The 18,892-nt window shown below is 49.7% G+C and overlaps 1 protein-coding gene across 1 annotated transcript; it reads right to left on the bottom strand.

The window, feature by feature from the left end:
- Nucleotides 1–421: 421 nt before the first annotated feature.
- On the bottom strand, nt 422–2,513 carry LOC101768377 (beta-glucosidase BoGH3B). The gene is made up of 5 exons (XM_004963808.1): nt 2,418–2,513; nt 2,248–2,304; nt 1,947–2,129; nt 1,669–1,822; nt 422–918 (listed from the first exon to the last, which is right to left on the bottom strand). Exons 1-5 carry the CDS (start codon nt 2,511–2,513, stop codon nt 422–424), a joined length of 987 nt encoding a protein of 328 aa, XP_004963865.1.
- Between the last annotated feature and the right edge of the window lie 16,379 nt (nt 2,514–18,892).

Here is an 18,892-nt window from a genome sequence, read left to right as displayed (position 1 = left end):
AGATTTAAGTAAGTACCTGGAAAGCCAAATATTTATCTTATGGGGACAGATAATTTTATTGAATTGGGTTTTGAGTAGCCTCCCCTGTTCAAGATCTCCTTCTTTGAAATCTCTAAAAGTGTCCTTAAAAGACAAGACTTTTATAGACCTAGATTTTTTTAGCAAGGTATTTAACAATGATAAATGAAAATACAGGGTTGGTACCAGTGATAAAATTAGGACATCAAGTATGTTGCTAATGTTGATAGGTGATAGAAGGAGTAGCTAAATGTACAAGAGGAATATAATGATTTTTAACACAGCAATGCACGCTGCCACATGATATTATTTCTCAAAAGAGTTTACAACTGCCAATGGATACACAGATTCCAATTAACAACTATAACAATGATTCAAATGTATATCAAAACCAGTGACCTGGTTATGTAGAATTATCATCACTTTGAAACATGTTCACCCCATAACCAACAGGGAATAAAGGGTCATAGTTAGCATCTCCAGCATTTATAGGCAATTCATCAACAGACCTATGCCACGTCACAGGCAATGTGCCAACAAACTCGTGATGTCCAAATAGGCAATCGGCAACTCCCATGCCCTCAGTTCCAGGTAACCATGCAGCAACTAGAGCATAAATCTTCTCCATAACTTGTGTCTCGATATCCAAGGGCCTTCCAGAAACAACAATCACTAGGGTAGGGATTTTACTAGCGACACGGTTGATAAGGTCAGATCCCTTGAATGGAATGCTTAGATCCGTCCTGTCTCCTACAGATTCAGAGTATGGAACCTCTCCAACTACAACAACAGCATAGGAAAACTCCCCAGTTTCAATCGTAGCTTCTGTCGCGCACGCCTCATAGATAACTTCAGTTTGCACTCCCACTGAATCTTTTATGGCCTCCAATATGCTTGTACCTGTTAGTTCAGATAGCATAAATAACCTTTCAAAAAGTAGCAGACTTGTATACTATCATCTACTATAACTATAGTTCATGTTTTAGAAAATAAAATCAAAGTTGATACAATAGCAAGCCATCCTTAGACCACCACTTAAAACAGACATAATTTCCAACAAGTAATTGTTCCTTCGACATTAAGGCCACTTCACCTCAAATTAAATAATGGTCATTTCTTTCTGAAAGAGACAGTAAAGCTTGTTCAGACAAGTGACAACTATATGCATGATTCAGACAAGTATAAGCTCCTCCACCCTACAGAATTATAACCATATCTTCTTGACTGCATATTTGGTATATTTTTTACACATGGCAAGAGGATCACCCCTTCTATTTCTATGATCAGAAAAGCACAAGTTTGTATACATGCACACTTGGTTGAAAATGAAGAAAATGTAAACAAAAAAAAAATTAATTATGCAAGATATGAGTTTCTTCTTTTTACCAGGAGTTATTTTTCCACTGTTTCCACCCCATGCTATTGTCCACCCACCGCACTGAAATCCAATATCATCAGCATGTGTTCATCAGCACTGAAATCCACCCCTTCTATTTCTATGATCAGAAAAGCACAAGTTTGTATACATGCACACTTGGTTGAAAATGAAGAAAATGTAAACAAAAAAAATTAATTATGCAAGTTATGAGTTTCTTCTTTTTACCAGGAGTTATTTTCCACTGTTTCCACCCCATGCTATTGTCCACCTACCGCACTGAAATCCAATATCATCAGCATGTGTTCCTGTAACCAGCATCCTTTTTACATTTTTGGCCAAAGGAAGGAATGGTTCATTCTCATTCTTGCCATTTTTTAGAAGTACCATAGACTTGCGAACAGCCTCACGCGCCAACAATCGATGTTCCTGAAAGATTAACGACTTAATATATTGTATACGGTTGATGAATAGCAATGATGGGACAATTCAATAGAAAACGAGGGAGAAGAACTGAAGATACATCACAAAGACAGATGTACAATCACCTTACCTTGCAACGAACCATGTCCTGCAGAGATGGGTCTGAAAATGGATGCTCAAACACTCCAGAAATGAGGTTGACCCTCAGAATCCGCTCAACAGCATCGTCAATCCGAGACATTGGTATCTCACCTGTCTCCACCAAGGACACAAGATGCTCCAGAAACTCTTCAAATCTATAAGGTATCATAATCTGTAGATTGTTCAGTCCAGGTAAAAAACAACGAGCAGCAGAATGAATTTTTGTGAACTCGCAACAACTATATATACCATGTCCATGCCAGCATTAACTGAATGTGCAATGCAATTACGATAATCGGACCCTTGAGGCGCTCGCGGCTCACAGATCTTGTCAATGCCCTCCCAATCTAAAATCACAAACCTGAAAGACGAGGCTACACACGTCAAAACCTCATTGCCTCAACTTAAGCTTAACGGGGAGGCAGGTTCGCCCACTCTCTCTCTAGTTTCTCTCTCTAACCTGTGCGACGCGGGCGCTCAAAGCTGATGGCCATTCCGGCCCCAACGTCCGCTCTCCCACCCGCCGGCGACCATCCAGGTCCCGGCGTCCACCCATGCCTCCAGTGACACTAAAGATCCGCATGGAGAGATCCGGATCTGACGATGGTCGCAAAGAGGGGGAGGAGATGGATCCAAGCCTCTCTCCACTTGCGGTGTGGCGGAACCGCCCTAATTAACTTAGTTAAAACACAATTAAATCGTCTAACACGCGATCATGTGTTTTAATCAAGTTAACTCGGCAATCCATCGGATTTCATCCGATAAATCACTCCACAAGACCGAGAAAGCATAACTCACACGAAGGTGAGTGGTTCTAGAGAATACAATAGATCGATCAAATTAAACAAGTGCATTAATTTATTACAACATCGGTTCGAAATTCAACATAGTCTCCAGAGTTCTTAAGCAGCGGAAATAAACAAACAGAAGCTAGCGCCGATGTCGGACGTCATGACGAGGCCGATCATGACATCAGTGAGTCCCGTCCTCGCCGTCCGAGGAGGGATTCCACTCGACCGTCCACCCAGGAGGAAGCTGGGGAGGCCAAGTGCCACTTATAGCAAACTCAGAGACGTCAACATCACCTGAAAAGATGTGCCACAAGCAAGGCTGAGCAACTATGCTCAACAAGACTTAACCGATAGGTGGTAACTACTCCACCAACTTCTAGACATGCAAGATTTTTTGGCTGAGGGGTTTGTTTTTGCCAAAAGCAACTAGTGTACGTCCTTACTTTCAATATTTTAGCCACAAGTTCTACGTTCAATTACCAATCTAAGTTAGCAACTATACTAAATAAGCATAGTTTCCAAACAATTAATGCAGGGAATCATATTAGATCATCACCATCTTTTATTCTTACTCAGTGTAGCATAGCGATCAAGTAGTCCCAATCTGTGAGAGGCATACGAATCGATTTAAATTTCTTAATCATGCATGGCGAACATAATCTCACGACATCCGCGTACCATGAAGGGTCGCTTCACTTGTCCGCCGTCCCCATCAATTCCCAGACCGTGTCGGGCCCCCTTCCCTTGGTACAAGGCTCCACAGACCCGGCCTCTACCGTTCTATGACCACACTTGTCACCACATACGGCCGCAAGGGAACTTCATTCCAGAGACAGTGGATCGAACCGCTCACGTCCTGGTTCAATTAGGTACTAGGCTTCCCCATCCCATACTAGGTATGAGATTAGTACTTTCAAACACTTGATCACAAACACCATCACTTTTTGACCTTAATCTAATTTCATGTAGACAGACGTGGCAATCCAGCGACCACCAAAACAATTCACAAGGCCCTGCCCCGTCCATCGTCCTTATAGTTGTTGCAAAAAGAAAGCAAGCAACTCTTATAACTCGCGAGTGACAGGAAATCACTCGACTTTTACCGAGTCCTATTTAAGCAAAGCAGCTACTCGAGATCCTGTCATACTAGTATTCAAAACAAAGGAACCTAGGATCATGCAACTAGAGTTTCCAAACAACTCCTGTAAACGTAAATGCACAAACATTAACAACAGAAGGCATGCACAAGTTTAGAAAAACCGGGTTATGCTCCGGGGCTTGCCTTCACACGCTAAGTTAGCTTGAGGGCCTTCGGCGGGTTCAGCAACAGGCTCTGCTCCAGCTTGGAGCAGCTCTGCAGCAGGATCCTCATCAAGCACTTGATGCAGCTCGTAGGTTCCGTCTGCGAGGTTCAGCTCTACACGAAATGAGATGCAAGGATAAGATACTTAGATAGTGATTTTAACAGTATTTGCAAGGATTTAAACACAAAACTATAGCGAAACTTACAGGAAAAGGGTGCGAAACCTACTTTATTGGATTCTACTCAGAACGAGGATTCCAACCAAAGTGATTTCATATTTTTCTGATTTTTCCTCGATTTAAGATGTAATGTTCCAAGTTTCTGTCGATTTAATGAGTTAAAAGAGTTGGATCAGGGAAAACTTAAAATCTGACCCTAAGACTTAAGGAATAACTGTACCAGGATTCTCAGATTTAACACAGGGAAGTCCTCGAAATTTAACACAGATACCCTCGGTCAAAAGAAAAGACACAACCGAGCCCTCGGGCGAGCCGGACAACACTCGGGCGAGGTGGACAGCACTCGGGTGAGGCGGACAAGGTCCGGTCACTTTCGCGTACGATTCAGGGTCGGGAAGAGCTGGAAAGGGATCGGCAGCTCACCTCCGGTCCTACTGACGAGGTCTTGAGGTCGGAAAGAAACAAGCCGAGGCGGAACGAGGAACAACGGCAGCTCGGGTCGGTGTCGCGGGAATTGGCGGCGTTCCGGCGGCGGTGGTGCTTCTTGTGGACAATAAGTAAGCTCTAGAGCTGCGCGAGAGGATGGCGAAACGGCTGGTGGGGTCGGCAAGGTGCAGGGTTGGGCGGAAGGGGGAGCTCCATAGAGAGCTCAGGCGGCGGCGCTTGAGCGCGAAGTAGAGGAGTGTGCGGTGGCGGAACTTGGGCGAGTGGTGAGGGCTCTAGAAGGGCAGCTGGAGCGAAGAGGGAGGCGAAGGGGAGCGCGGTAGCGCTGGCGGGGCTTTTATAGGCGCTGGGGGCGTGTGGCTGGCCGGTGGGCTGGAGAAGGGTGGGCGCGTGCTGTCGCGGCCATTGATGGCGACGGCGCCATTGGCGGACAGGAGGGACGGGAAAGCGCGGTAGGAGAGGTGACAGGACGAGCGGCTTGACGCGAGCAGGCGCGAGACGAGCGGCTCTGCCAGGGCACGCTACTGGCGGGGTGGGGGAGGAGCTGTCACTGCCTGCGCGGTGGTTGGCGGAGGCGGCAGTGTCGCGGGGCGTGCGCGTGGGCAGCACGGCTGGGGTGTGACGGGAGGGCCGGAAGGCGTTGGGGCGCGCGGCCAGGGATCCGGGTAGGGTGGATGCGTGCGGGAGGCGAGGCGGCACCGGCGCGGCAGCGGCCGGTCTTCGGTCGCGGAGTGGTCAGGGTGGTGGCGGGGCCGTGGGTAGTGCGCCCAGCGCGGCCGGCGAGGCCTCAGGTGGGACGAGATGGGGCGGAGGGCTTGCAGGGCGTTACTGCGCGCAACTGGGGAAAAGGCACGCTGATTCATCTTGTCGCAGCCGGCGACTGGGCGAGGCGATGCTCGCCGGTGAGGCCACGCCACGCGGCGGCGGCGCTCTGGAGCGCGGCGCACACGCGCTCTGGCGCTGTCTGGCCGACGTATCCACAAGATGCTTTGCCGACCCACTTTCAAGCCTCTTGATCTCCCGGTTTTCAAACCGCGCCACGTTGACTCCCTTTACACAAGTTGTAATACACAGACCAAGGTCCAACTTTTGTAATTTGACCGAGTTCAAAAATGCGGTGGGTTTGGAGATTCAAAGCTCCAAGGTTTGGAGGAACGACGGTTTCCGGGACTTAGAGAAAAAAACGGCGGCTTGGCTGCTTTTCAGGGTTCGAGGCTGATTTGAGTTGCAGATTTGGAAAGCTTCGGAGGTGAATTGGACCAAGGTCCAATTAACAAAGTTGTTGTAGGAACTTAGTTCTCCAACTTCTATAAAGGGATTTCTTGATGTTCTGCTCAACTTTCCAAAGATAAACCCGCCCTAAGGCGCCAGGTCGGGCTGATTTTCCAGACTTAGCCGGAATGGCTAAAGGAGGCTGAGTTGACCAAACTAACTGACTTTGACCTGGATTCTGAAGGCTTTCGGGGTAGATTTCAAACTTGCTCCTTAAAAAAAAAGTTGTTAAGGTATTGAAGCTCTAAAACTTTTATATAGGGCTCAGCTCAAGATGACATTAGAAATTTTGAAATAGAGAGCCCCAAAGTTTGGACTTTGCCTGCTTTAGAACAAAACAACACAGATTGGTATTTCAAGTTTTTGGAGGGCTTCTGCTCAGATTTAAGGAAACACCAAAAATAAAAGTTGTTAGGAAGGTGGAGTTCTACAACTCTTAGTTGGACAGATCTTTAAGTTCTTAAGCAAGAATTGAAGTTACAGTTTGGGCAGCGTTTTAACCTTGTGAGGGCAAAAGGGTACTTTCACTTGCTTGAATGCTACCAAAGCGAATCTTTAAGCTCTAGTGACTTATCTTAAGATTAAAAAACTGCTCAATTAATCTACGTTGTTACATGTGGCCACTGCCATTGTGGCTCAGGTCGCAGCATCGGTGGTGGGGACATCCTCTCCACTGCGGTCGCCTCCACGCAACCCCTCATCCCCCCTGAATCCCTTGGCTCCTCCCTATCAGTGGCGGCTTGAGGGGCCATTAGGGGAGACTCCCAACTGGCTCAAGTATAGTGCCTCATCCTCTTCCTCATTAGATGGCCAAGATTCATCGTCAAGGTCGCCCTCGGTCGCTCGACGCAAGCGGAAGGCGGTCACAATGGACATCTCGCTGGGGTCCTTCTCCTAGAGGCTTCATGGCTGATGTCCGGAGGGGGTGGGACCCCACCTCCTGCAGCTAGGCTGGCCAGGCTGGTTCGTGGCTTCTGCAGGAGCATGAGCGTGTGACCACCGCCGTTGCACATTCCTCAGGTCGCGGTTCAGAAAATCTCACCGCCGGTCACGAGAGGCCCTCTGGAGATGGCTGGGTGGAGGTCCGCCGCCGTCAGAGTCAGCACAGGGAACACCCCGTCCAGCGCCCCACCCGCTAACCAGTACCCACCGACCTGGTAGGGTGATGCTTCAACTACCTCGCCACCACCATGTCGAGGCCGTCTGCAGAAACTCGTCCCACTGTCTCCGTTGCAGGCGGGAGGAACACCAGTCGCACCAATGCAGGCCGGGTCGTTCGCCACTGCCACCTCGAGGTCGCTCACTGCCTCCACCACATCGAGCCCCGGCTCCGGCTATGGCTCGGCTTCAACCTTGGACCAGGCGTGGACACTCATCATCTTCGGATGTGACAAGGTCAGCGCACTCCCAATCCATGGACCTATCGGCTACCCTCTTGCGATTTGTGCTCCTCCATCATCGGGACAAGATGACATGTCCATACCCTTACCACTGCCATCACTAAGACCCTGTGGTGACCTGTCATGCCACCCGGCCAAGGAAATTTGCATCATCCCCAGGTCGCAAGTGTGATGATTGTGAATTGCGTCTATCATCCTGTGCGTTGGTCCTCATGGTTGGAGGTACCCCACCAATGGTCTCTTCTTTGCAAGTTGGCAGGATCCTAGAAGAGTTTCTCAACTTCTCCCAAAAGAATACGCCATCAAGCGATCTGACCCCAATGACTTCCTGGTGGAATTCAGCACGCCAGCCATTGTGGAAAGGATTTTACACTCACATTTGCCACTGGAAGCTCCAATTCAGCTAGTCTAGAGAAGATGGCACCACCAGTCCATGGCGAGTTTTGCGTCCTTGCGTTTCAGAGTACTCATTGAATTAAGAGGGATCCCTGCACATGCGTGAAATGTGAATACAACACAGATCATCCTAGGTATTGCTTGCTTTGATCTGGTGGAAGCTCCAGCTCATCTTGACGGGAACAACAATAGCACCATCCTCTATATGGTCTGCTAGTGCATGCATCCCGATCTGGTACCAGTGGAGAAACTGATCTTCATCCCAGAGCATCCTACGCCATATGTCGGATGTGGACTCTTTTTGAAGCCCCATGAACTCATTCACTCCAAGCAAGATGGACTATGGTACATTGTGCACATCAGAGTCGTTGAAGTGCAGGACTAGAACATATCTAGTGACTCGTTTGATGATGGCACCCCGCCGGATAACTTTGGTAATTCAGAGGATGAGGATTACCCAGGCTTCTCGCAACACAGCAGAAGGAACCCATGGCCAAAGAAAACCAGGCTCCAGGATGAGGCTGGTGGTTCTAGTGGAGGACCCTCCCTTGGGCCTGGCTGGGTACCGCCATTCTCCTCGGCGGCGGTACCCCCCCCTCCCAGCAAGGGCTTGGTCCCTGTCTACTCCATTGAGGTTTGGATGTTGGAGACATTGCACGACTTCAGCGGGTCCACCAGGTCGTGTCTCTGTCGCTACTGCATTGCCAAGATGTTTTGTCAGACCGTCTCGATGTGGTGGTCCGACGAAAGGCTAGGAGGACGTGCTAATCAATGCAACGGTTATGGCAATCAGAGAGCCCACGTGAGATCTGGTCGTTGACCCAATGGTGATAGAGGCAGACCTTGGCCCCAGGATGCATGCCTACACTGCAAGACATTCACTTGGAGACAAGGTGCCCGCCCGAGATCCCAAAGAAGCAATCTCACTGGGTCGCGGCAAGGGGGGTCACCTCGCGCTTTTGACTCGATGAGGTGTGAGGTCGAGCTGAGTCCTCCTCTTGAGCTGTTGCCATTGCTAGTCATTCCTCCATCACAACCCAGCATTGTGTTAGACCAAATCACGGCGTATGGGCTGACCACAGAACCAGGGACGACGATGGAGGGATCGGCGGGGTGGACCACGCGGTTCCTGAACCATCTGTCTAGGCTGAAGTGATGGTTGCCAATGATAGGTCGCATGACTCACCAAGTCTTCACCATGGCACCGATCACGGGGCAGTAAATCTTGAAGTGGTTCATTTTGAAGATGTTCCGGTAGCTGGGCTACCACCGTCCCCAAAGCATAACAACTTTGTGACACTCACTAGAGGCTCCTCTAATGCTATTCCACTTCATTTTCCTCTAAAGGATTCAATGCCTATTAAGAATGTCACGGCTGACTTCGCGCATTCCTTCTACAGGGCGGGATCGCCGGTCGTGCTGCAGCCAACCCCATCGAGGGGGAAAGATCGCACACCACTGATAGCAACACCAGCAATCCAAAGAAGCGAGAGGATTGCTAAGAAGGCACGCCACTGGGTAACCAAGCCAACATTGCAAGCACAAAACACGCTAATGAAAAAGCTTAGCATCTCTTCCAGGACCGGGCCGCTGGATGCTGTGGCCTTCGCACGTTTCCTGGAGGTCTTCACCGCCACTCTCTCTGTCTCCCAATGTGAAGCACTTGATGAACTGATCCCAGATGGTGGGCCGCTTTTCACAGTGGCGGTAGCTGACATTGAGCCTTGAGCTCGTCACTTACTATTTCAGTCCTTGTTGGTCGCCTTAACTTGTTAACATGAATGCTGAAAATATGTTGATTTGGGACGTACGGGGGCTTAATGCTAGAGCCAAACAAAATATTGTTCTTCAGCTGGTTGCTCAGGAACATATCTCCCTCATCACCTTGTAGGAAACTAAACTTGATACCTGTAATGATGCGTTGATTAGGGAGTTGTTGGGGATTGACTTTGACTATTATGCCTTACCGGCGTCGCAAACCTGTGGTGGGGTGTTATTGGCGTGGACAAGAGAGGCCTGGGCAGTGTCTAACCCACTGTTTCATGATAACACTTTGACTGCTAAGGTGAAACTTCTCCCAAATGGAGAGGACTGGTGGCTCACCTGTGTCTACGATCCCCAATCCGATGGGGATAAACTACACTTTATAGCTGAACTGTGTGAGATTAGAGTAGGATGCTCGGGCACCTAGATGATTTGCGGTGACTTTAATCTCATATATAAGGCGGAGGACAAGAATAACTCCTAGCTAGATCGTAGGATGATGGGTTGCTTTCGACTCCTGCTAGATGATTTGGAATTACAAGAATTACACCTACATGGCCAGCTCTTCACGTGGAGTAACGAGCGGGTTGACCCAACTTTGGAGCGCATCGACAAAGTCTTCATCTCCGAGGATAGGGCGTTGGCGTTTCCCGATCACTACTTGTGCGCTCTCTCATCAAAATGTTCTGATCATGCACCTTTGTTGTTGCAAACCAGTTGCCCGCTCACTGCTTTCCGACGCTTTCATTTTGAGAACATTTGGCCAAAATATGAGAGATATCTTCAGACTGTGGAGTAGGCATGGACATGTCCATGGTCAGATGCTGACGCCTTTCGCACTTTGTATTATAAGCTCCGAAACACCACGGTCGCCCTAAAGAGATGGAGTGCTAAGCAGGTGGGCTCAGTTAATCTCCAACAAGCTACTGCCAAAGAATTGATGTACAGATTTGACCTAGCTCAAGAATCCAGACCCCTTGCACCCCACGAGCGTACTCTCCATAACAAAATGAAAATGAAATGCATGGGCTTAGCATCTCTGTTAAGAACAATCATGAGACAGAGATCTCGTATCAACTACCTTGCTAAAGGTGACGCAAACACAAAATTCTTTCACTTGCAAGCCTGCCACCGAAATTGAAAGATCCACATCCAGTCATTGAGGGTTGGTGATCTAGAGGTTATTCATGAGGAGGCTAAGGCAGAGGTGGCTTTCCAGCATTTTAATGCTTTGCTTGGGACTCCGACCACACCCACGGTCTCGCTAGACTTCCAGTGCTTGGGTATCCTGTCAGTGAACATGTCTTCAACTAATTTTTGTTTCCCTGAGGAAGAAGTGTGGAAAACCATACAAGACCTTCCACTCAACAAGGCACCAGGCCCAGATGGGTTCACTGGCCTATTCTATAGAACAGCTTGGCCGATCATCAAGCATGACATCATGTGTACCTTTCATGCTCTCTGGTCTCTAGATGGTCGCAGCATGCATTTGGTTAATCAGGCTTTCATGGTCCTTCTTTGCAAAAAACTGGATGCCCTACATATTGCTGATTATCATCCTATTAGCCTCATACATAGTTTTTCCAAGCTATTCACCAAGGTACTGGCCAATAGACTAGCGCCCAAACTGAAGGATTTGGTGTGCCACAACCAGAGCGCATTTATTCAAGGTCGTCTCTTACATGAAAACTTTCGAGCGGTCAATCTCTCTGCCAAGCTTCTTCACCGCCGCAAAACACCTTCTGCCTTGATCAAGATTGATATTTTTAAAGCATTTGCCAGCATACAGAGCTTTCTTCATTGGCCAACATGAGATACCCGAAGCAAAGATCCTATGGAAGACACGGGCACCTGGTAAGTGCAACTTCTTTGTGTGGCTCGCACTCCACGATCGCTGCTAGATGGCAGGAAGGCGCAAGAGGCATAACCTGCAGAACGATGACAGCTACATAATATAACCTGCAGAATGATGACAGCTGCATATTATGTGGACAAGAATCGGAAACCGTTAATCATTTGCTCGTCAGGTATTCTTATACAAAAGAAGTCTGGCACTTGGCTCTTACACGAGTAAACTGGCAAGTGCTGGCTCCATCATCCGCTGAATGATCTCTGGCTGCCTGGTGGACAAAATCAAGGAAGCAAGTTGACAAGGCTGACAGGAAAACCTATGATTCTATGGTAATCTTGTCTCTTAGGTTGAAAAGTAATGCTCGCACCTTCAACAGAACCGAGAGGACATTGATGCAGCTTGTGCAGGCTATTTCTGAAGAAGCGTCCATGTGGGTTGCAAGCCGGTTTAGTTTCTTAGCGCCTTATGCTATGTCTATTCCAAATAGCAATCCTGCTCTAGGTCACTCAATGGTGCATATGCAATATTGAACTAATCCTAAACTGCCTAGCAGGTCATCGCCCCTAGATGACACTGCTTCAACCTGTAATTGCTTCTTTTCCTCTTAATGAAAAATGTGCCAACGCATCGCGAAAAAAAAACTTAAGCTTAGATCGTTATACCAATCTATCGTGGTATTCTCTGCTACCTTGAAGCCTAACTTGCCCTTGAGAACATTTGTCAGCAAATAGCGGTTTGAATGCAATCGCTTCCCATTCCATTTGGAGTGGGACGCCATCACTGTTGCAACCCCTTGAGCCATGCAATCAAGGTAAGGTGCTACATGGGTGCTTTCTAAATGATCATAGGAGCAAATGGTGTCCCCCTCATTGATTCCTTTGTCTTTGCCACCATCCCCTACGAAATGCTTCGCATAGGCGAGTACGTTCTCCCTGCAAAGCACGATGCATTTCTCACACATGACATAGCCCGCAGGTGCACGAAAAACATTGTAAACATATGGCCACAGAACGATACCTAACAGAGGCCAGGAACAGGTAGCCATGAGGGTGGTTGGCCAGTGGCTTCCCCTGCAGGCCGGTAACAATGGTGGTCAACGAGCACACGGTTTTTGGATCCTCGTTGTAGCTCTCGTAGCATCTTCCCCACCTCGGATCCTGGCAGACCTGACACCAAGCGAACCAGATAGAGTTCGTCATTGTAGCCAGTCAAACACCATCAATTAAAACACGAGTGCTCTGAATTGTACTCACAAGAACGCAGCGTGCGAAGGCCCAATGGATGGCAGTGGCGTGGACCTCCAGCGCCATCGCCACACCGATCTTTCACAGGAGCTCAACGTCAATACGATTTGCTACAATTACAAGTGACCCAAGAAAAACACAAGCTGCTACCTGCTAGCATCGATCGGTACCTGGCGGTGCCGAGGCCGACGTTGTGGGGGATAACGGCGGTGCCGTAGACATTGTAGACATTGTTGTGGCCGTGGACGGCATCGGTGCCGTAGAGGATGGGGACACCAAGGTAGGAGGAGAGCACGAGGTGCTGAGTAACCTCCGGTGTTAGTTGATCTTGTCGAGTAATCTCCAAGTTATTCTAGTTGAGAAACCCGTAGATACTAGTTGATCTTGTTGTGTGATCTCCGAGTGATTCTAGTTTTATCCAATCCACCCACCACTACGCTTGTGTTTCCATCCTCTCCATTTTGTTACTAGAGCGGAAGCGTTCCTATCAATTCCCCTCTCCCACCACTCCTCCCTCTCATATCTCTTAGATGACATCCACCCTCACACCACCACCCCTCCTCCACCAGATCTGGTATTCCCGTAATCTCCACGTTACCCTCGTATGAGGGAAATGCTCAAAATCCACCACCACCACCGTGTCCTAGGGCGGATCTACCTCCACCAGATCCTCGGGCAGATTTGCAGCATCCACCACACAATCGGGCGGATCCGCCACGTCAACCTTGTCCTCGGTCGGATCCACTACCTCTGCCTTATCCTTGGTCTGTCCCTGCCGGTGATTGCTCCATCCACGCCTTCCAACAAAGAATATTTTTGTTACCTTTTGTCTTCCTCATTAGCATGACTTTCCACATTCAATTCAGTTTAGAGTCCGTCCCCTCACATCTCTGTTGTGTACACTGCTATGTGGGGCTCCACATGTGAAACCGAATGGAGGGGCAGCACGCGTTGGATCAGAAACGGATTACGACATGATGGGCTCTTGCGATATGCTTAAAAAGAGAGCCCTCTTCTAATAGATTGCACATTTACATTATCTGTCCGGACCTCACAACCGCAGAGAGCAACCACCTGAACCACACTCGGCTCCCTGCGTGCTTCGTTCTCTTCTCAAGGTCGGACTTGTTCCCCCACGTGATCCATGCCACCATGATGCCTTGGTAGCGGCATGAACCTCGGTCGGCGTGATGCTCCTGGTCGACGGCGCCGTCAAAGACTTTTGTCGCGCCCATGGCGCATTCAAGTGATCGGGTCAATCTTCACCATGGATGAATTGAACTAGCTAGAGCCACAGCTGACAAGTAAAACCTTAACGATTTGTTCGCTTCAGCTTATAAGCCGGCTAGTGTGACGGATGTTTGTCCTTGTTTGATCCTTCGTATTTGCGGGAGCACACGGACCATGCACCTACCACCTAGCTCCAGCGAGCACACTGGAATTTTTTATTTTAATCCTTTGTAAATAAATATTATAAAATAAAGTACAAAGTAATATTTGATGATCTGCTAGTCCGCATGAAGTGATGAAAAAACATTATATATATGCATTGGAGTGCCACGTTAGAGCATACGACATTCGCCAGTCCATATTCCACGTGGCAACTTATCATGTTACTCCCAATGGCTTGACAACACTTAAAAAAATTATATCCTTTTCATACAGGATGAAGATAATTGTTTTATCAAAATTGTATAATTGTTTTATCAAAATTGTGGCTCTTCAAGAGATCTACAACTTTGTTGTTTTGAGTTTTTTTTTTTCATTTGAAGTCATTAGGATGTTCAATTATTGACCTAAACTTTAGGAGGCAAATTAAGCACCCAAACCTCTTTCGGATTGTCTTCAATATGATTTTGTTCACCATGATTCCACCAAAGAAATTTTATACACTATTTGATCTATATAATGATAGAAAATAGCTAATATTAATATGATAAAAGGTAATACAATGAAAGCAAGAAATATTTAACTATCAAGTATGGAACATAAATAATGAAGTTAATTGGACTCCTTCCTTGATCAACGGATTTCATCCAAATTCAAAAATAGAGCATGTCCAATAAGTGGCTTATAGCCAAACTAGTCAGCATTTGTACTTATATGGAGGAGAGAACGAAGGAGAGATCAAGAAAGGAAGTTTTGCTCAGCTGAGTATGGACGATGGCAACTTGGGAGAGTTTCCCTTCTCCTCTTCCCCTCCCTCACCACCGCCATGGCCGCCGGCGAGAAGAATCCAAAAGAACGTGACATCATTGCTGACGACAGAGTGACGCAATTCAAATTTCAAACTGCAGAGCGTGGTAACTGGGCCGGCCCACCCAGTTCTCATGGGCCGGCAGCCGAATCTAGGGTGGCTTTCCCAGATGGCCCTCTATCCCCCAACTGTTACTCCTCCTCCTCTCTCCCTCCTACCTGAAGCATCCCCACCTAAGTAGAGACTAAATGTGATACAAATATCAGTCCCAGGAGGCTGATAACACATTTATTCGACAGGTAATTCAGTTACCGTACAACTCCCGAGGAAGTGGGCGTGAAAACCACGCAACGATAAGAAGTAAATAAACAACAGCGGTTAACCAAGCGACTGCCAAAAGACAGCACTCGGGACTACACGACAGCAGCAGCATCTTGGAAAGGCCAACACCACAGGCAGCGTTGGGTGCGGACACAACCTCTACTCAAGGTCTTCGGCGATGAAGTCCGGGTCTTCCTCTGTAGTAACGAAGCAAGGGTGAGTACGAACGTACTCAAACAGTGCAACCCCATCCATGGAGGGGGAATACAACCAAGTATATGCACATGATATATCAAGGATAGGCTAGGGTTTATTTGCAATAAAGCTAGATTTTTAACACATGCATGGGCTCGTTTTCAAACAAGTTTTCGTAAAGTTTTTCTTTAGTAGCCAAAACATTAAGTGGGGTTGATCCTACACAAAGGATCCAAGCTTTATCGCTATCGGACTCCCCGTCCGCCATAGCCCACGGCACAACTGCCGGACACTTCCAAAATCCATCACACACACACACACGCGCGCGCGCGACATCCATGCCCAAGTGCTAGTTATGTGACCAAGCCGTAACTCGTCCAATGCCGTGGACACGGCTACCCAGATAGGTTTTAACTCTGCAGAGGTTGTACACTTTTCCTACAAGTAGGGTACCGCAGCACGATCACCTTAGTGCCAGTGCGGATCCTAACAAAGCCATTACCCACCTTAGCTAAGACTAGCTAGCCCTCATGGGAGCACCCAAGGGGTTCACGGCTCATCCACGAGACCGTAACTGGGACCTAAGTCACCAAGATCTTACTCCTTTTCCATGGGCTCCCGTTGCTCACCAGCACCCCTGAAGACTAACAGTTCAGCTAGTGGGATTTATGCTAAGCCGTTGCCCATACAACGGTCGAGTGGTTGCACGATGGTTGAATTAGGCAAGATGACACATCAACTCGGTCCTTAATCAAGACCAGATGGATATCTCCCAACTTTGCTCAACCACTAAGGTACGAGCACAGCACTCTGGCATTTCACACAAGAAACACCCATCCATCCCGTCTACACATTCCTTTCCTTTGAACCCGGAGAACCATTTTTCCAATTGAACACACACACACAAATAAATAAAAGAAAGATCGGTTTTTAACCATGAGCTCCGAACAGAAAATGTGAACGGAAAATAGGTAGAAAGATTATTTTTAGGAAATTTGGGTATGGATCGGTGAAAGTATTCTAGAGGATGAAGTGGTGAAATTTGGAATTAATTGGAGGAAGTTTGGCGCATGAAATGACGGGTTAAATATGAATTAGGGGCTTAAACGGAGGTTTAGGACTGATTTATAATAAACCAGGGACCTATTTGTAAATACTTTTGGAGGTGGAGGGGCTTATCCGCGAATAGGTTTATGAGAGTGGTGGAAGGACTGTTTCGCGAATAATAGATTCCTTGGGGTTAGATTGGAAAGGAGGGGTTTCTTCTTCCCTTCTCTCTGTACCGGAACAGAGGAGATGGGAGGGAGGGGCGGCGGCCCAGGCTCGCCGACGGCGAGGGGAGGCGGCGGGGGAGGCTAGAGGAGGCCGTGGGGGCTCCATTTTGCCCGATACCTTGGAGCTTCGGATAGGGAAGGGGCGGCCGGTGGTGGTTTTGGTGGAGGCGGCGGCGGTTGGCGCTCGGGCGGCGAAGGTACTGGTGGCGACGGCGCTTGGCGAGTGGTGTAGGTTGGGGTGGCGAGCTGGGCGGTGGTGGAGTGGCAAGGGAGGCCGGGCGAGCGGTCCTTTTTATAGGCCGGCTTGGGGCGGCTGGCGGTGTGCGGCGTGGGGGTGGGGCCGGGCAGGCCGGGCCGGCGGTAGGGGCTCGGGCGCCGGAGGAGGGCGTCGCAGGGAGGGCGGCACGGCAACGGTGGCGTGCGGCGGGCGGCACCGGAGGAGAGGTAGGGGCCGGCGGTGGGCGGCGTGGAGCGGGGACGGAGGTGGGGCGGGCGCAGGAGGGGCGCGGGAAGGGGTCGGCGGGGTCGGGCGGTGCGGAGCGGGGCCGGAGGCGGGGTCGGCAGGGTCAGCCGGCGCGGAGCGGGGCCGGAGGCGGGGTCAGTGGGGTCGGCCGGCACGGAGCGGGGTCGACCAGCGTGGAGCGGGGCCGGAGGCGGGGTCGGCGGGGTCGGCCGGGCGGCGTGGCACCAGGGAGACGTGGGTGCCGGGATGAGTAAATGTGCCGGTGGGGGGCGTCCAAGGAATGGCGCCAGGAACCGGGAGGAGTGGCGCCAGGAAGAAGAAGAGAGGAGGAGAGAGAAGGAGGAGGAGGAAGAAGAAAAAGAAAGGAGAAGGAAGAGGAAAAAGAAACAAAGAGGGAGGAAACAGAGAAATAAAGAGGGGGAACCGGCGGCGATTGCGGCACGCGGTCGGAGCACGCGCGCGGCGGTCTGACGACGGCACGCGGCGAGATTTACGGGCACGAGTAAAGATGGTGGCTGTCGGCTTAGGTGCCGGGGCGGCGAAATTGCTGGGGAAAGTTTTCGATATCCGGGAGCTCAGCGGTAAAAAGATTTTGAAAGCGATTTTTAACGGGTGATTTTAGTTGATGATTTCCGCGGATGTTACACTACCCCATCTAATCTCCCTGCACTGGATGATAGCGCCATTCATGGTGATGGTCCCCACACGATCTCCCAAGCCTCTAATCACCTGGGTTGCAAGGAGAGCACCGACACCAAAGTGCATTCACCGCTCAAGTGTGTCAGGTCATTTCACGCGCCAAACAGTGGTCAAAGTAAGGCTGGCATGCGCAGCGACAGTCACCACACTTTCACCCATGGCTTTGACCACCTGGATGGTAGAGAGTTCACTGACGCCGGAGTGCATTCATCTCTCAGAGATTAAGGGAGCGCCAATGTGGCGGCAGTGCATTCACCCCTCAGCGATGTGCAGTTGCTTCACGTGTCGAATGGGAGTCAGTTCGGTGAGTTCGTCAGCCGCGCGCCTTCCGATGCTCCATCTCATCTGTGTGCGGTGCACCCATACCTCCACGCGCTCCTCTCTTCCGCGTCGACACCTATAAAAATGGTAGATGGATGCAAGCTTCGTCGAGCTTGCTCATTGCCTCCGCCACAAACTAAGTGCTTCCGGTGCCTAGCATCTGACCATCTCGTCAAAGCATCACGAAATCCAGTTCGCTGCTGGACGTGCCTCCGCTACGGCCACCGGAGCTCGTCCTGCTCGATGGCGGGTTCGTTCTTGCGCTCGCTCTGGTCATGGGGCGTCGGGCGCTCGACATCCCGAGAGGGCACTCCATTGGCCTCGCGCCACGCCACACCGTCGTGGGACACCGAGCGCTCGCCATCCTATGAGCGCTCAGCTTGGCGCTCCCCCACCATCGACCAACAAGTGGGTCGTGCCAGCACTTCTCCACCTTCCCCCCCACCACGCTACCGCTCCCGCTCACCTCCAACACGTTATGGACGCGACAGCTCTCCTATCGTTTGCTTTGCCCCAACAACCTTTCATCCCACCCATGCCGTCGCTGTCTAGCACCGACCTTGGCGTGCTGCTACTCCTTTCATCCCCCGCCATGCTTCTCCCCCACACCCAGCTCCCGCCGCAGCTTTTGACATCACCGAGGTCCACATGTGATATGAACCCGCTAAGGTTGATTCCCGATCTTTCGATGAGAGAGGCGTGGATAACTCGATTGGTGGATGGAGACGACGTTCACGGCCCGACTACAGCCTTCCAAGCTGCGCCTTAGCAACCGATACACCACCTCCAATGGCTGCCGCGATCTTGTGGAGCGCGTCAC

This window comes from Setaria italica, chromosome III (assembly GCF_000263155.2).
Source record: "Setaria italica strain Yugu1 chromosome III, Setaria_italica_v2.0, whole genome shotgun sequence".
Taxonomy (NCBI): domain Eukaryota; kingdom Viridiplantae; phylum Streptophyta; class Magnoliopsida; order Poales; family Poaceae; genus Setaria; species Setaria italica.
Note: the sequence above shows the minus strand (reverse complement) of the source record. Positions and strands in the feature narration are given on the sequence as shown.